Below are 16,488 nucleotides of genomic sequence, written 5' to 3' on the forward strand. Positions count from 1 at the left end.
CAAGTGCTACCTAGTGATAGGCATTAAACCAATGATTGTGTTCCCTTATTGTCCTTCCATAAATGCTGTCCAATACTAAATTTATCAATATTTGAACAGGAACTAGGGGAATCAATATGGTTTTTAATAATAGATTTGGCGATAAGTTTAACATAGTTCTGAATTACATAACTTTTCACTATTGAATATCATCATGTTTTGAAAAGAGAGGTTTCATACTGCTAGCACAGATATTGCCCCCGGATTGAACTTAATATGCTCCTGTATGCTTTTATATTTTCCATTCTTTATTGAATTTCATACGTACAAAATAAGTAAATTCTGTGGATGTACACTGGTTCCTGTTTGAGAATATAGCTAACAAAGTTGTTCGTGGTCTATTATTTGGATCTCAATGAAAATTAGATAACAAAGCCTAATGAGGAAAAACAAAAAGTTTATTGGACTGTTTCTAATTCCTTCTTTGGGTAGCACCACAGAAGTAAAAATTCAGGTTTGAGGTTTAAAAGTCTAGCTACAAGCTCTGTTTTTTATTCTTTGTGGCTTTCAGCTTGTAATACTTCTATAAGTCAGACAAAATTTTCATTTCCTGTCTAATTTACAGAATTGCTGTGAAGGAAAAAACTCCATAACATATAAGAAGGTGCTGTATAAACAATCAGAAACAGGATATGCAAACATAATATTTGGTTTTCAAAACAGCTTCCCTGAGTCACTCACTCATATCAGGGTAATTCAGGGAATGAGGTTTTGATGGCAACGCGGGGGAAATAAGGGTGAGTTCTGTGGTTCTAAGTCTGGATTCCTAGATGACACCTCTGAAGTTGGAGAGGAACGAATTCTTAGTTCGGGTGCTGCTTCCATTGCCGATGCCTTTGAGGCATGCTGCTTTAGTCACGTTTCCTTTAGATTTATAAATGGAAAGAACCTATCTTTCCCAGGTTAGGCATCCAAGTTGTAGGTACTAGTCACCCAGCTCCCTGTCCTGCACACCTTCCTCTAGTTAGGACTAATTAGAACAAAACACTATATAACCATATCCTTTAACTTGAAACTGCAATAAATATAATTTTTCAGAACATGACATATTTTCATGCCTATATCTTATCTCTGTACAGCCCTAGGAATTTATTAACACACACTTCTTAGTTTTCCCTTAGTAACGCTGTGGTTTTCCTTACTAATAAGCGAACATTTAAGCATGAATTGACACATTGTCATTTATTTCAGTCCTGGAGCACACGGAATATGATGATATGCTTGAAAAACACGTCAGTGTTTACTTTGTTCTTTCCAGTGCTAATATTAAATTTAACCACACATTTCTATAAATTAAATTCACTGGGAAATCTCACATTTATAAAATTACACAAGAATAAGCTACATTATCACAATCAACATGGAAATGTACTGAAGAATTCCAAGTAGAGTGTCAGGATCACTTCATCTTCATGGTAAACTTTCACTTTATGGAAATCCCACTTGGCTTCATTTAATTAAAAAGCTGAAAAAAAAATTATGATGAGTGGAAGTAAGAAAAACACAGTAGCTATTTATCCCATTCTAAATTAGTACATATTAAACATAACAAAAAATGTCATCATTACATTAATTCATCTCATTTTAATAGTTATATGAGGGTAATTGTGCTGAATTAGTTCCTGTAATGGGGGCAGGCTGGGATTCAGTGCAGGTCAGTGGTGGGCGAAGATGCTGATAAGAACTTAAACTTGTGTGGTGAAGTTTGGGTAAAACACACTATTTCTGTGGGCCACTGTCATTGTGGGCTAGACCAATAGTTAATCACTTAAACTGGTAATACAGGGGAAATAAAGGAATGGACTGAAATAAACATTTAAAGTGGGTAATTTCAATGTCCTAAATATTTTTATCATTCAGTTTACAATTCATTTACTTACATAATATAAACAATTGATTATTTTTATGAAATGTATAACTTCATTATATTGAACCAGAAAGAATGTATAATAAAAGCATCATCAGACTCTAATGAAACAGTACAATTAACTCTAAGTCCCAGTATTAGTAAAGAGAGGTTCTTAGATCCAACCTCTCTTTTGTATATTAACTAATATACAAAATTATATATTGAACTTGAGCTGAAATCTTCTGGTTCTAAATATTATTTCCTATGAGTCTTAAAAACAGGAAGCAACGTGATAGAATTAGGAGGATGATTCATGTTATTTTCCTACTTGAGACTTGACGTCATAAATATTTTTACAGAAATATTTTGAAGAAAACTTCACCGTGAGTGAAAATGGCAGTGGAAAATATTGGGAAAGTAATTACCCATAAGTGAACACTATCATGTATTGCTATTAGCATTTTGCTCTTATTAGTAAATAGGACAAACCCTTAAGTTAATCTTTATTTAATATCCAAAATAAATTCAGTGCTACCACTGCAATAAAATTTCTTTTTTTGAATTATGGCTCAGATGGTAATTAGATCAAATTCTTAAGATTGATGTTTCGCTGGTAGTTTCAAGAGACTCAGGAGTCCAATTAAATTCATCAAAAGGTTCAGGGAAAATCTGTACTCCACTCAACTCAATCATACAAACAAGTTACTTAATCTTCACTGTAAAGAAAAATCCTAGTTAGAAAAAGGTAGATTAGATATAAATGAGTTTAAAATATTTGCATCAGAATTAATTATGATAATAATTAGCTTCAAACATTTATTGAGTAATTAATAATATGTGCCACTTAGTAATTAATAAATAATGGCAATGTGTCATTGCTCTTACATGCATTCTCTCATGTAATCCGTACACTAAGCAAAAGAAATATGTAAAATTTTTACATTTACAAATAAGAAACCAAGGTTTAAGTTAAGTAACTTGTCAAAGGACACAACTAGTAACAAGCAGATCAGGGATTTAAATCAGGAAGTTTAAAAACTTAAAAGACAATCTGGGAGAACTGAGTGATGGTATGAAACATTATTACTGTAGGAAAAAACCCTGAAGACTAAAAATGTGGAGAAGATTTATGGACATAGGATAAATTTACAGTAGACTTTTATCCTCTTCAGCATATAGACTGACAAAAAAAATAGCATTATGAAGTACTGAGAAAATATGAATGGTATAAATGTTTAAGGTTTTGTGAGGTTTAAGAGAAAATAAAAATGAAGTAAAAAGATCACTCTATATAGAAGAAACTAAAGATTGTAGATTTAACAGAATCCAAAATTGTGAGGAAAGTGAAAAATTAGTTTACAAATAATGACGGTTGTGGTTCTGTGAATTGGGTATTTCTTGGCACAGGAAATGCCAGGGCTTGGAGAAGCGGCTGCAGTGCCAGGATCTGCCTCCACTTCCCCAGCTTCTCTGCTAGGCTCTGATTCTGTCTCTCGGCAGCTCCTCCTTAGGGTTTTCATCTGAATAAGGTCCAACTGCATATCCACAGCCACTCCTGGGCATGACTTCCATCTCCGACTTCTCACAGGAGATGTCATTTCCAGCCCCAGGAGGCCCGCTGAGGGCAGGCCTGTCCCTTGCTTAACCTGGTGGGGCCTTGACAAGGGAGTTGGACTGGTCACATAGTCAGGAGGCTCAATGCCACACTCATGTAGACATCACATTAGCAAGCATGGGCTGCGGGTCAGAAATGCTCACTCTGTTTACCTAGGGGGAGGCCTGGAATATGTATTTGAAAACTTCCTGAGGATTTATATGTCCTCTCCTGGTGAAGATCTAGAGGACTGGAGAGAATTCTGTTAAATGACACCTACTCCATGGCAAAAGTACCAACTTGAAAAAAATTCTTCACCGCCTAACAAAATCAGTGCCGTCAAATGTAATACTATGCAATGAAACTAGTAAAAACTTAATTTTCTCTATTTTCCCTACACATTACTCTGCTACGTCAGAGAACAGTGTAGATGGGGCATAAATAGGTACCTGGTACACAAGGAAAGCTAGAATTTGCTCCTCACTTTCCCCATTTCCTGACTGTCAACTAAATAGGGTTTAAAGAATCTCCTAACACCACCCCTTTCTGTCTTTTACCTTGAATAAAAAGAGATGCCTTTTCTTTGGCATATTGTAAGTGCTGCAGATTGAAATGAGTTAATTTTTTTCAGTGTTTTTGGCATCATAGATAAAAAAAAACTTAAAGGGAATACAAATACTCATTTACAAACTAAGACTCAAATCATACAGAACCATGATTCTTAATCCTAGGGTAGGGGAAAGAGAAAAATGTAGCTTTCTCTTTCTTGGACATACTTAACTTTAGATTTGATTAGCCTGATCACTTCACATTTTCAAAACCAAAATTGGCTGGCTAAATAATGTTAAGAACAAAATGAAGAAACTGGAGACTTTACTTGCCCTTTTTATTACTCTAGTTGCCCTGGGAGCTAATGTGTCTGATAACTCATTCACACTGCAGTCAGGATTTAGGGCAGATGATCCCACAGCTCAGACATGTTACATTTCTCCACTCCTTGAGGACATTTATCTTTACTGTGTGGGAAGAAGAGAGCTGAATCGAGTCTCTGCCAGGTGGGGTTGGAGAGGCTTACTCCTCCACTAAAGCACCACAGGCAGATCCCCCCGTTACGGGGTTAGTTTTGTCCCCCAGGTAAAGCCGTGTACTGTTGCCATCATCCACATAAACCATCTTAAGATAGCTGCACAGTTCACTGTGGAAGAGATGTAAGGTCTGACGAGATTTTACTTTCTATCAATGTATCACTAGTTGCACTAACTCAGCAGTTTTAACTGCAAAAGGAAATATAGGCCCTTTACTCCCTAATTAAGAGAAGGATGGATTAAGCTATTAGAAGGACTCTGTAGAGAAAGTAAAACATTTATTCTCTAAGAGAAGCTGAAGAAGGAATATACTCAAGAAGTAAATTTGTGCCTAGTTCATGAAATGACCAAGTATAATCTTGCTCACCAATTGTATTAGGTTCTAGTAAAAGTCTAAAGTTTGGTTATAATGAGGTGATATGAGAATTAATTTTCAACAACTTCCTACCTCCAATCATGACAATATGTTGGTGGAAATTGTATGAGATATTCATTATGACAACTCTAGTCACCAGAGATTATTTTATCATTTAATTTTTCCTTTCAAGTTGGCTTTTCTTATTTGAAAAAGCTAAAACTTTGCAGAATTCAAAAGATGATGCAAAGTTTAGTAAAAACAGTAGATTATATGAGAAAAAAACTGAAAATGCAGTCAAAGCCATGATAGATAGATAATCTAAAAGAAAAAGAAATTTTGAGGATATTCAACAAAGCTTAAAACCCATTTTGTTATATGGATATGCACGTGTGTGTATGTATGTGTGTGTATATATATAGTAATTACTAAATGAATCACTGCAGCCCATCCCAGATAACATACTTGTAAGAAGCAAATGCTATGACCTGCAGGGATCAGGCCCCAGCTTGCAGCCCCAGCTTGTGCCCCCCAGCCCCATAGCCCCACCTGGCACTCCGCCTTGGCCTGGCGCCGCCCCTCACCTGCTCCACCATCCGCCTGTGGGACCATTGATCAGGGCCAGGCCACCCCCCCTCCCCCCACTGCTGGTTGCCGTCTGCAGGGTGATCAGTGGGGCGATCAGGCCCCGCTCACACCCAGCATGGCCTGGTGCCGCCTGCTCGCCTGCTCACCTGCTCCACTATCCTGCCGTGGTCCTGCTCTCATTGGGGCCCATCAGGGCCAGCAGCGCCTTCACTGCTGCCCACTGCCAGTGCCACATTGCCGACACTCACCATGTTCTGTGCTACCCTCTGGTGGTCAGCGCATGTCATAGTGAGCGGTCGAACTCTCAGTTGAATGACCGCCCAAGGGGACAGTCTGCATATTAGGCTTTTATTATATAAAATATATATATAAAATAAATTATACTCTGCTTGGGAGCAGGGACCATGTCTTCTATCTCCTTTGTATAATCTATGCTGAACACATACATAGCAGGTGCTCACACTTGCTTAACTGAGTTTAAAATCTCTGGGAAAATGAGCTAGTTATTTACATCAACCCTTGAATATAAATCAACCATTGAAATTCTGTTTATTCTATTAGTTAAGAATGAAAACAGTCACGTTAGTATAATGATATTACCTGTAAGGATAGCCGTGGTACTTGGAACGAAATATTGAAAGAAGGAAGCTGAAGAAGAAGACCACCAGGCCCAATCCCACCAGGCAAATGACTAAAGAGACAGAAAATACCATTAATGTCTAGACACATGCAACCCAAGTGTCTACATTTAAAAATGCATTCAGTAATTACAGTGTACTTATATCAATAGTTCATGGCACATACAGATACAACAAATCAGATAATCCAAAATACAATGGATTCACTATTTTACACATTCTTCCCAATGAGCGGGTATGTTTTGGGTATGAAAATAACCAAAGTGACTGATTTAAGTCTTCTGATAGTTTTCCTTTCTTAAAGAGTTCCTACAAGAACTAAAATGCCCCAGGGGATAAAAACAAAAAAAAAATATGTGATAAACCACAGATGAAACTATCCCTGTATTATGAAGCATTAGCTCTATTAGCAGAGACATCCGCATTATTGGAATGCTAAATATAATTTTATTCTCAGGGCCATGCAGTATTTATGAAAATAATTTTAGATTATTGCATCAGTAAAAGCCTGTTACTTACAAATAATTCATTATGATGTATAGAAAGCTAAGAATAAAAGCGTGGAGAGTAAAAGGGAGTATATATGGTATGGTATTCTCAAAATAATGGCCTAGAAATCTGCTAGTCAGTTCCCATTCAACTTTGTAGGAATATCATTCTCTCTGATTTGAGTACAAATTAAGTCATAAGCGCTTAATAGCATTCAATTGTAGTCTCTCTGACATTTCATTTCAGACAAGGCCATATAGGTGAACTTCAAAGGAAGAAAAAAAAAGTACTCAATATCACAAAATGAAAAACACTTTTAAAATTATTGTAGAATATCCAAGTATGCTGGACACCAGGCATTGGATAGAGCATATAACAACATAGCTCACAACAGCCTTACTAAACCCAGACTTAACTGCATGATGTTTTACTTTATATCTTCCTACATTTAGTACTTTTATCAAACACTTCTTTTCCTTTTTTATTTTTTATTTTAAAAAGCTTTTCAGAAGCTGAAAAAAATTTTCACTCCCTTTGTCACTCCTAGTAGCCTCATTTGGTTATTATGCTCAGTGGGAAATGAGGCTCAAAATATATGAACACATAAAAATATTTACTTGATTTCCTGCAGTGGAATAAAATAATGCAACCAGATATTTGTATATGGATAAAGGAGAGGAATTAAATGGTTGGTGAGGAGTTAGTAATTACTAAATGAATCACTGTAGCCCATCCCAGATAACATACTTGTAAGAAGCAAATGCTATGACACAGAAACATTCTGACCTGGTCAATGACCTGGTCAATGATAGTCACAGTTGTTGTATTATATCAATTCTACCAGAATAAGGAAATAATTTAAAAATATAATTCTCTCTCTCTCTCTCTCTCTCTCTATCTCTCTCTCTCACACACACACACACACACAAATAATTTGGCAGTGGAGGTTGGAGATATATATATATATATATATATATAGTCAACCAAGTAAAGTTGGAAGTAATGATTTCATAGACATTGTGATTAAAATATTAATACACACTTATTACTATTATTTAGCCTGATATGACAGGACATATGGTAATATATCATCACATAAGAATTTGCCTGTTATTTATCAATCCAAAGAGCATCACATTGTTTATTTAAAAGCTATGTCATGAAGTGATATATCTGAACAATGCTTAGCTAAACAAAGTAAGATGTTTATTTCTTCTATATTTCCTCAAACTGGTGTGTAGAGAACATTATGGGAAAAGGTAAACTAAACTGTATATTTCACCCAATACATTTCAACACTTATGATACCTAAGTGTTCAGAAATCACTATGGTATACTAACAATCATATTACCCTAGCTATTATCCCATAAAGGAAATAAGTCTTTTATTTTAAATAAATTATTCGTCTTTAAACTTCTCAATAAAATGTTAGCCTTTTTCAAGCACCTGTGCTCCTCTTATATAAATTCTGGGTTTTAAAAAGGGCTCAGAAATGCACACCTGATTCTCATGGCATTGAGGACCTACCATTTGACAATACATCTCTCAGGCTCCCCGCAGCATCCCCACCTCTCCCTGCAGGATGCATGGTACTCCAGGACTAGATCCTACATGGAGCTGGGCAGAGCACCCCTGACGAGGGTGGAGGGAATTTCTCCTTTCTCTGCAGTTCCACAGAAAGTCACCCAAACCCATTCGGAAGGGATATATTTTTAATTATTTGTGTATATCTAAGAATAGAAGAGTAAAAAACATTGCAATGTTCCTCAACCAGAACATTTCTTTAGTTTATGTTTACAAAGAACTTTTATATTCCTCATTTGATTTAAATGAATCTTAAGTCTAAAACAAAATTACAAAAAAAACAACAGAGAATTACTTCGTCTTTTTCCAACATCTCCTTTGGATGTTGCCGCTTCATTTAGAAGAACCATCCCCATGGTGATAGCAGCATCTATAGTAATTGTCAAGGAAACAGTAGCAATGGATGCAAATAAAACATTATTTTTTTGGATCTGAACACAATGTTTTCTATAGTGGAATACTTAAATTACAAATGCACACAGAGGTAAATACAATTTATTCTATGCAGATAAAATAAAATTATTTTTTGTGTATTTAAATCTACCTTGATTTTTTAAAAAATATTAATTTCAGAGAAGAAGGGAAAATGAGAGATAGAAACATCAATGGGAGAGAATCATTGATTGGCTGCCCCTGCATGCCCCCTATTGGGGATCAAGCCCACATTAACCCTTGACTGGAATCGAACCCGGGACCCTTCAGTGTGCAGGCTGACACTCTACCCACTGAGCCAAACCAGCTAGGGCTAACTTGATTTTTAAAATATATAACCTAAAACCTTGTGAGATTTTGCAAGTAATTGAAATGCTCTTAAATTCCAGGACCTTCACGGCACGTATGCTTTATGTGGACTCTCAAAACCAATTATGACATTTCACATTATACATAGATAATATAGAATCACAATGATACCTTACATTGGCAGTCATAGATGATTAAAATACATACAGCATAAAACCAACCAAGTCTGGTCAGAAGTCTAAAGTAACAAGAGAAAAAGCCGCTATCAGCCCTGTGCAATAGCATCACCCTCCCACCCTCATCCCGGCCTCCCCACCCAATACATGTATACACATCACATACTACCATTAAACTTTTAGGGGTCCATTATACACAGTTTGAAAACCAATGAAATTTAGATAATTACTAAATTCCTTGGGTTTCAATCATGTAGTGATGGCCTGAAAGAATCGTGTAAGAGAATGACTGTTTCATGCTACCAGTATGATAAATCTGTGGATTTTAAGGGTTCATTATTCTTAAGGTGTTTTGGACAGTCTACTGATGTAAATTCCCTTGAGTCCATAGTTATAGGGCATTGCTAGTAATGAAAGAAAAAATTAAAAGCTTGTATCATTCAACTTGTTCCTATCTGGGTAATTTCTACTGCTTAGTGCTTTGGAGCAGACGGATATGACTATGTAAGTCCTTATTAAGGAGTCAAGTTAGGATTCTCCTTTCATCTTTCTCTGGAAACACCCTTTTTATTCATGTATAAATTTTAATCTACACATATGATTATACATAGTTACTATCACACATATTTGCAAATATATGAAATGTTTTAAAATGACCTTATGTAGGTATTATAAATAAAATACTCATTTTATGATTTCATCTGCTAAGTAGTTGCTAAAATTTCATTCATAAAATCATGGGGGAAGTGGCATGATTTCTATTCCTGGGGAAAATATGATTTACAAATTAAATGGATCAAAGACTTAACCATAGATCTGATACTATAAAACTGCTAGAAGAAAACACAGGGAAGAAGCAACTGTATGCAGGCAACAGGGCTGAACACCATACAGGGATTCCTCTCATTAAGCCCCTTAACAAAGCTGTGAGATGGGTACTGTTTTAATTCTTGTTTGTACATTGTGATAATGCAACTTACAGAGAGGTCTAATAATTAGAACAAGGTGTTAATAGTGCTGGAGCCAGAATTCAAGGCAGCTATCTGAGTACAAAGCCTATTTGCTCTTCTCTTCTTCTTCTTCTTTTTTTTTTTTTTTTTTTTTTTACAGGTTTGAATGTTTTTATGTTAGCACAAATTTAGTTTAAAACACACACACACACACACACAAATATATTACTCACAGATTCAGGAAGCTTAGCAAGCCCAAAGTAAGATAAATTCAAAGAAGCCCCATCTAGGCACACCACAGCCAAAGATAAAGATTTAATATTGATAATATTGAAAGCAGCAGAAAAATAAAAAGTATTACATATAGAGAAAGTGTTATGTTTTGGCCAACTTCTCATCCAAATCAATGGAAACAACAACACAAAATAAATTATATATTTAAAGTGCTAAAAAAATTGTGAACCCAGAATTCAACATCTAATATATTCTTCCAATGAGGGTGAAATAAAGCCATTTAATATAAACAAAAGCTGAGAGAATATCTCAGCTACAACAATGCTTAAGAAGGTTTTTATGTCTGAGGAAATTATACCAGATAGGAACACAGATCTATAGAAAAAAATGAAAAGCATAAGGGTAAATTTAAAATATATAATTTTTCTCTCGCCTCTTAATATTTTTAAAAGGTAGCTATTTAAAGCGAAAACAACATTGCATTGTTGAATTTATAACTTAACTATATACTAGAGGCCCAGTGCACGATCTCGTGCACAGGTGGGGTCCCTCGGCCTAGCCAGCCAGGAGTGGTGTGAGGGGGGCTGGGGGACCGTGGGAGGTTGGCTGTGGGACTGCACTGACCATCGGGAGGCAGCTCCTGCATTGAGCGTCTGCGCCCTGGTGGTCAGTGCGCGTCATAGTGGCTGGTTGTTTGGTTGACTGGTTGAACGTTCGCTTAGGGTTTTACGACCTGACGACCAGCCAGTAGCTATGATGTGCACGGACCACAAGGGGGCAGACGCTTGATGCAGGAGCTGCCTTCTGGTGGTCAGTGTGCTCCCACAGCCAAATCCCATGGCCGGCCAACCTACCATGGTCCCTCCCCCTGGCCAGTTCCAATTGCTGGGGAGGCTGAGGGACCCCACCCATGCATGAATCCATGCACCGGGCCTCTAGTATTATATATTACATTTATTGATTTTCATATGTTGAGCCATGCTTGCATCCCAGGGACAAATCTTACTTGGTGGATGGTGTACAATCCTATGTATGTGTTCTTGAATTTGGTCTGCTAATATTTTGTTGAGAACTTTTGCATCTATATACATCAGGGATACTGGTCTACTAGTATAATTTTCTTGTGGTACCCTATATGGCTTTGGTAGCAGGGTAATGCTGGCCTCCTAGAATGAGTTTGGAAGTGTTCCTTACTCCTCAGTTTTAGAAGAATTTAAGAAAGATTGGTGTTAATTCTTCTTTAAAAGTTTGGTAGAATTCTCCAGTGAAGCTATCTGGTCCTGGAAATGTGTGTTGGGAGATTTTTTATTACAAATTCAGTATCTTTACTCATTATTGTCTGTTCAGATTTTTCTATTTCTTCCTGATTTGGTCTTGGTAGGATGTGTGTTTCTAGCAATGTATCCACTTCTAGGTTATGTGGCATATAATTGTTCCTAGAATGTCTTATAATCCTTTTTATATCTGCAGTATCAGTTGATCTTCTAGGGTGTTTTTTTGTTAGCCTAGCTAAAGGTTTGGCAATTTTATCTTCTCAAAGAACTTGTTCTTAGTTTCCTTGATCTTTTTTTTTATTGTTTTTCTGGTTTATATTTCATTTATTCCTGCTCTGATCTCTATGAATCCCTTCTGAAAGGAAAGTTCATACTCATAAATGTGTATATAAAGAAATGCAAAACTTCGTAAACCTTTGTACATATAACCCTAAAATAGGAATTTTATAGCAAAGAGGTGCCTAGATACAGGCTGTGTATAACCCCCAAGTAAAATATCTTATTAGAAAGCAGTAGGGTCAGGAAATAAGTATGATCTCATCCTCAGAATGTTTCCTGCGAAAGTACTGAGAAATGAGCTGTGAACCTACTTTAAACTTGATGGTTAAAATTAAGATATAAGAATTAAACTAAAATGGCTTTAGACTCACCAACCCTCCCTCTTTTATTTAAAAATATTTTTTAAATGTAAGATCTTTGATTATTGAGAATTAATTGGGCTTAAGTTCCATAGTATCCAAGGAAACAAAAGTTTTGGATTAAGAAAAAAGAGTCCACATAATACTTGTCATTTTAGAAAAATAATTCACATTTGTAACGAACATTTGTACACAAAGGATTAATTTTTAAACAGAGGAAGAAGCTAGATGTTCATCTGTCAGAGTTGATATGAAGGATCATTGGGTGGGAGGTTGAATAATTAAGGAAAGCCCCTAGATATTGGGGAGATTCTATGTCTAACTCTGGGATAACAGATGCTTTTCTGCCTTTAAAATTATGGCTGGAGCCATTTTGGCACAACATTAAAAGAGTATATGAGATGTAAGTATATAGTGGATAAACTATGTTTCTGAGACTTGTTCTATTGTTCTGAGATAGTTAATGCCTACACACACACACACACACACACACACACACACACAGTCTAGTTCATGTATTATTTTGCACATCTGTATTAACATTGTAGCAATATATACTAGTACTTCAACTACTTGCAGACTCCACAGTTTCTTTGCTGAGCCTGCCAATCATCATCTTATTGCTTAAAAAGTCAAAACACTGACATCCCACATACACTAGAAGCTGCTATTTGTATAAATTATATATAATAACCAAAGGCACTGGGCATCCTACTGAACTAATAACAAATGCATTTGTATTGCATTATAATTCATTCTCAATTGCACATGATGTTAGGTTCACTGTTGCCCCAGGAAGAGAGTCACGATTGCCAATTTAAAGATGAATGAGAACAGAAGTTGAAAAATATATGAGCACATTACAGAAGACTTACAGGGATCTAAATCTAAAATTATCTTCAACTTGCATCCATCATTAATTTTCTCCTATAATGTTTTTTTCTTCGATATAACACATTAAAATAAACATTTTTCTCTATCACAGATTGAAAATAAATGCAGAATCAAACTTTCATGATAAATGGGAAAACAAATGTTTTCTCAAATGAAAAGCAAATGTGATATTTATAAGAATATATATATCGCTAGTATAGCCTTTGCCTTTTATATTAGCACTTTTACTTCCAACTGATACTTATCTATGCCATCTTCTTTAGATCTCAGAACTTAAAGGACATGGGGAATCATGGGATAGGTCAGAGTTTGTATAGTTGGCAGTAAAGCCAATACAATACCTCGTGTGTCCTGTACCCACTGGCACACATAGACTGTAGCTTGGTGAATTCAGATAAGGTTCAAGTTCTTAGCAAGGCATGTGTACATTTTCATTACCCAGCCAAATCTCCTCTTCACAATTTGTGAATATTCTCTCTCATGTTATGTTTTTGTACCGGTTGTGCCTCCTACTGGAATATTCTCCCTCACTTACTCTGCGTCAGGGAAACTTGTTTGGCTACTGTAGCAAAATGAACCCAACAGTCGGTTGAACTACCTGGGCATCCAGATGCTCTCTGCTTTCTTGCTGCATCCGAGCACTGATTTTAGCACTGGCCACACAGCAGGATAATTCTTTTTCTATCTGTCTACTTTCTTGTAAATAGCAAATATCTTATTTGCATCAGGTACTGAAACATAACTGAATGAAAAGTAAATGAAAGAAAAATAAATTTTTACTGGGAAAACATAAAGGATTATATAAATTCTTCTTGGTTCACATATCTGTATTAAAATGCCATAATATTTCTTAAACTTTCTAGATAGTTTTCTCTCATAGACTACTTAGGATTGTTCCTTTTTCTTCCCTAAATAAGAAACAGAGAAAATAAAACACTACTAATAGGTAGAAAAACATTTGTAGTAAATATAAGTGTATAACCTATGACAACAAACAACTCCATCTGTTCTTCCTTAGGTTTTTTCCAACAAACTTTTGAATATAGCCATTGCATCTAATCACCTGGCTTACTAAATTAAGAGGAGAAAAACAAAAGGCAGAAATGGTCTCTACAGATAAACAAAAAGTAACCATCTGGAATTTACTTTTTTTTTCCCATAAGAGAAAAAATACACACATAAATTGCAAGAGAAAAATATATAGTGTTAAAAAATTAGCAGACTGCCAAATAAAAGTAAAATCACAAATTATTACATAATGGCTTCTTAACTTTTACTGATAATTTTAGTGAGTCTACCATTTTAAAAGAAATTTTCTTTTTCATAAATATCTATGAAATAAAACAACAAGAAATAAAGCAATAAATAATTACTGGTAACAGAAAGAGAACAGGGACTTCTAGTTCTTTTAGGTATTCCTGTTAGAATTCTATATGGAAGACTTCACACTGCTTATGAAATTTCTTTGCATCCTAAATCTCAGCTTCATGTCAATGAGCCATGAAATGGAACCTTGGAGAATTTCTGCCATATAATGGAACTTTCATTTCTTTTGTGAGGTACTCCTGATGTGTTTAATAGACTAGCTGCTTTGAATAAAGTATGCTGCTAAAATGCTACATCAAGGATTGAAATAGGTTAGAAAAAAATGTGTATAAATCAGAGTTAAAAAGTGACCTGCAACAAGTATTTTTCCTTACTATTATACTTGAACACAAATGTATTTTGCTTCATAAATATACAGTTAAGAGATGAAGTAAGAGTAAATATGGCCTAACCCACATTTTTAGATATGGAGATGTTCCTATAACAGTGATGGCGAACCTTTTGAGCTCGGCGTGTCAGCATTTTGAAAAACCCTTACTTAACTCTGGTGCCGTGTCACATATAGAAATTTTTTGATATTTGCAACCATAGTAAAACAAAGACTTATATTTTTTGATATTTATTTTATATATTTAAATGCCATTTAACAAAGAAAAATCAACCAAAAAAATGAGTTCACGTGTCATCTCTGACACACGTGTCATAGGTTCACCATCACTGTCCTATAAACATGTTTGCAAATATTTCCTTTTCTCACTAAAAATCCTTCTGATATGCAGAAAGGATTAATATCTCACCATATTAAAGTTGGAACACAGAAACCTGTAGTTACTGATGAAAATCACAAAATTTGAGAATGTTTACCAGAATGTAGGTTATTTCCAAGTCCAATCTAAGAGGCAAAGTACAACACACACAAAAATACTCATCTTAGTCATTTCTTAAATTTGAAGCCATAAAAGATAGGGGTAATTAAATAAATGCAAGCAAGAAACGGGCTACAGATATGCACAATTCCATGTATGCGCCAAGTATGTGTGGTCACGTGTGGGAGGAATGAAAAAGGTTGAGAACTGGTACGAGGAAGAAGAGGGTCAGTGCTGCCCAGTGAGCTTTAGGAAGACACTGGAATATAAAATGGAGTCATAATCTCTCTCCTCCAGCTTCATTTCCAAAGTCAAAACGTCACACGACTCACACAAACCTCAGTGTTCCCCCCAAATACAGTTGTTTGCCTAAAAAGTAACTCCCCACTCAGAGAATATTCAGTTTGTCTTAAATACTTGAACTTCCTTCCTTCCTATCCTGCTATCTTCTTGTTGACCCCAAACTGGGCAGAATTACCTGATTCAAAACAATGGGTCTGGTATGTTCCAAAAAGAGGTTTCTAACTGTCCTACGTCTCCCTCTTCTGACTGATCATAATATTTAAGGAGACCAGTACTAAAATCATGTTTGTCATCTTGCTTTTTACATTATAGGATGCTTTCCCCCCTGCCCCCACCATTAAGATCCTATGGGAAAAACCATACAAGTTTCACAAATAACCTTTAGCCAGAGATAACCGAGGCAGAGCAAAAGCTCTACTTTAACTTCATTACTCAGTAAAAAAGAGAAAATTAATTCTGTTAATGATTCAGAATAAAAGCCAAAAGCATAATAGGAAATAATTAGCATAGAAATCAGAAAAGTAGACATAGCCAATTTAAAATATAATGTCTTTTACAAGTCTTGGTATTTATTATCAGGAGAGAATTAATTTGACAACACATGGTTTTTCTTTCTCAATCATCAGTCCTTTAAAGGATACTCAGCACCAGAATAATGTGGGACTCAGCCACGAACTGGGCCTGGCTGCTTCCATGAATGTAGCTCTAGAAAAACAAGACAAAGAAGCAAATATTACAATCTGAGGAATTAGGGGTTTTTTTGTACACTGTAGTTTTATACAATGAAGATAATGGAAAAATCTATGAAATAAGCTCCATTTGGAGTTTTTTAAATGAAATAATTGCTTGTTAACTAGAAATAAT

The 16,488-nt window shown here is 35.6% G+C and overlaps 1 protein-coding gene across 2 annotated transcripts in view; it reads right to left on the reverse strand.

The window, feature by feature from the left end:
- Window positions 1-269: 269 nt before the first annotated feature.
- Window positions 270-16,488, reverse strand: part of TUSC3 (tumor suppressor candidate 3) — a 109,587-nt gene continuing 93,368 nt past the window's right edge. The window contains exons 7-10 of one of the 2 annotated variants that reach the window (XM_070408298.1): window positions 16,266-16,329; window positions 8,518-8,592; window positions 6,111-6,201; window positions 270-1,504 (exon numbers count right to left, since the gene is read on the reverse strand). In XM_070408298.1, the coding sequence (XP_070264399.1) occupies window positions 1,489-1,504; window positions 6,111-6,201; window positions 8,518-8,592; window positions 16,266-16,329 (246 nt within the window). In that variant the 3' untranslated portion in view covers window positions 270-1,488. The remainder of the gene's footprint in view (window positions 1,505-6,110; window positions 6,202-8,517; window positions 8,593-16,265; window positions 16,330-16,488) is intronic. The other variant, XM_070408299.1, reaches the window with a different exon arrangement.

This window comes from Myotis yumanensis, unplaced genomic scaffold (assembly GCF_028538775.1).
Source record: "Myotis yumanensis isolate MYYU_CA2020_CCGP unplaced genomic scaffold, mMyoYum1.0.hap1 SCAF_3, whole genome shotgun sequence".
Taxonomy (NCBI): domain Eukaryota; kingdom Metazoa; phylum Chordata; class Mammalia; order Chiroptera; family Vespertilionidae; genus Myotis; species Myotis yumanensis.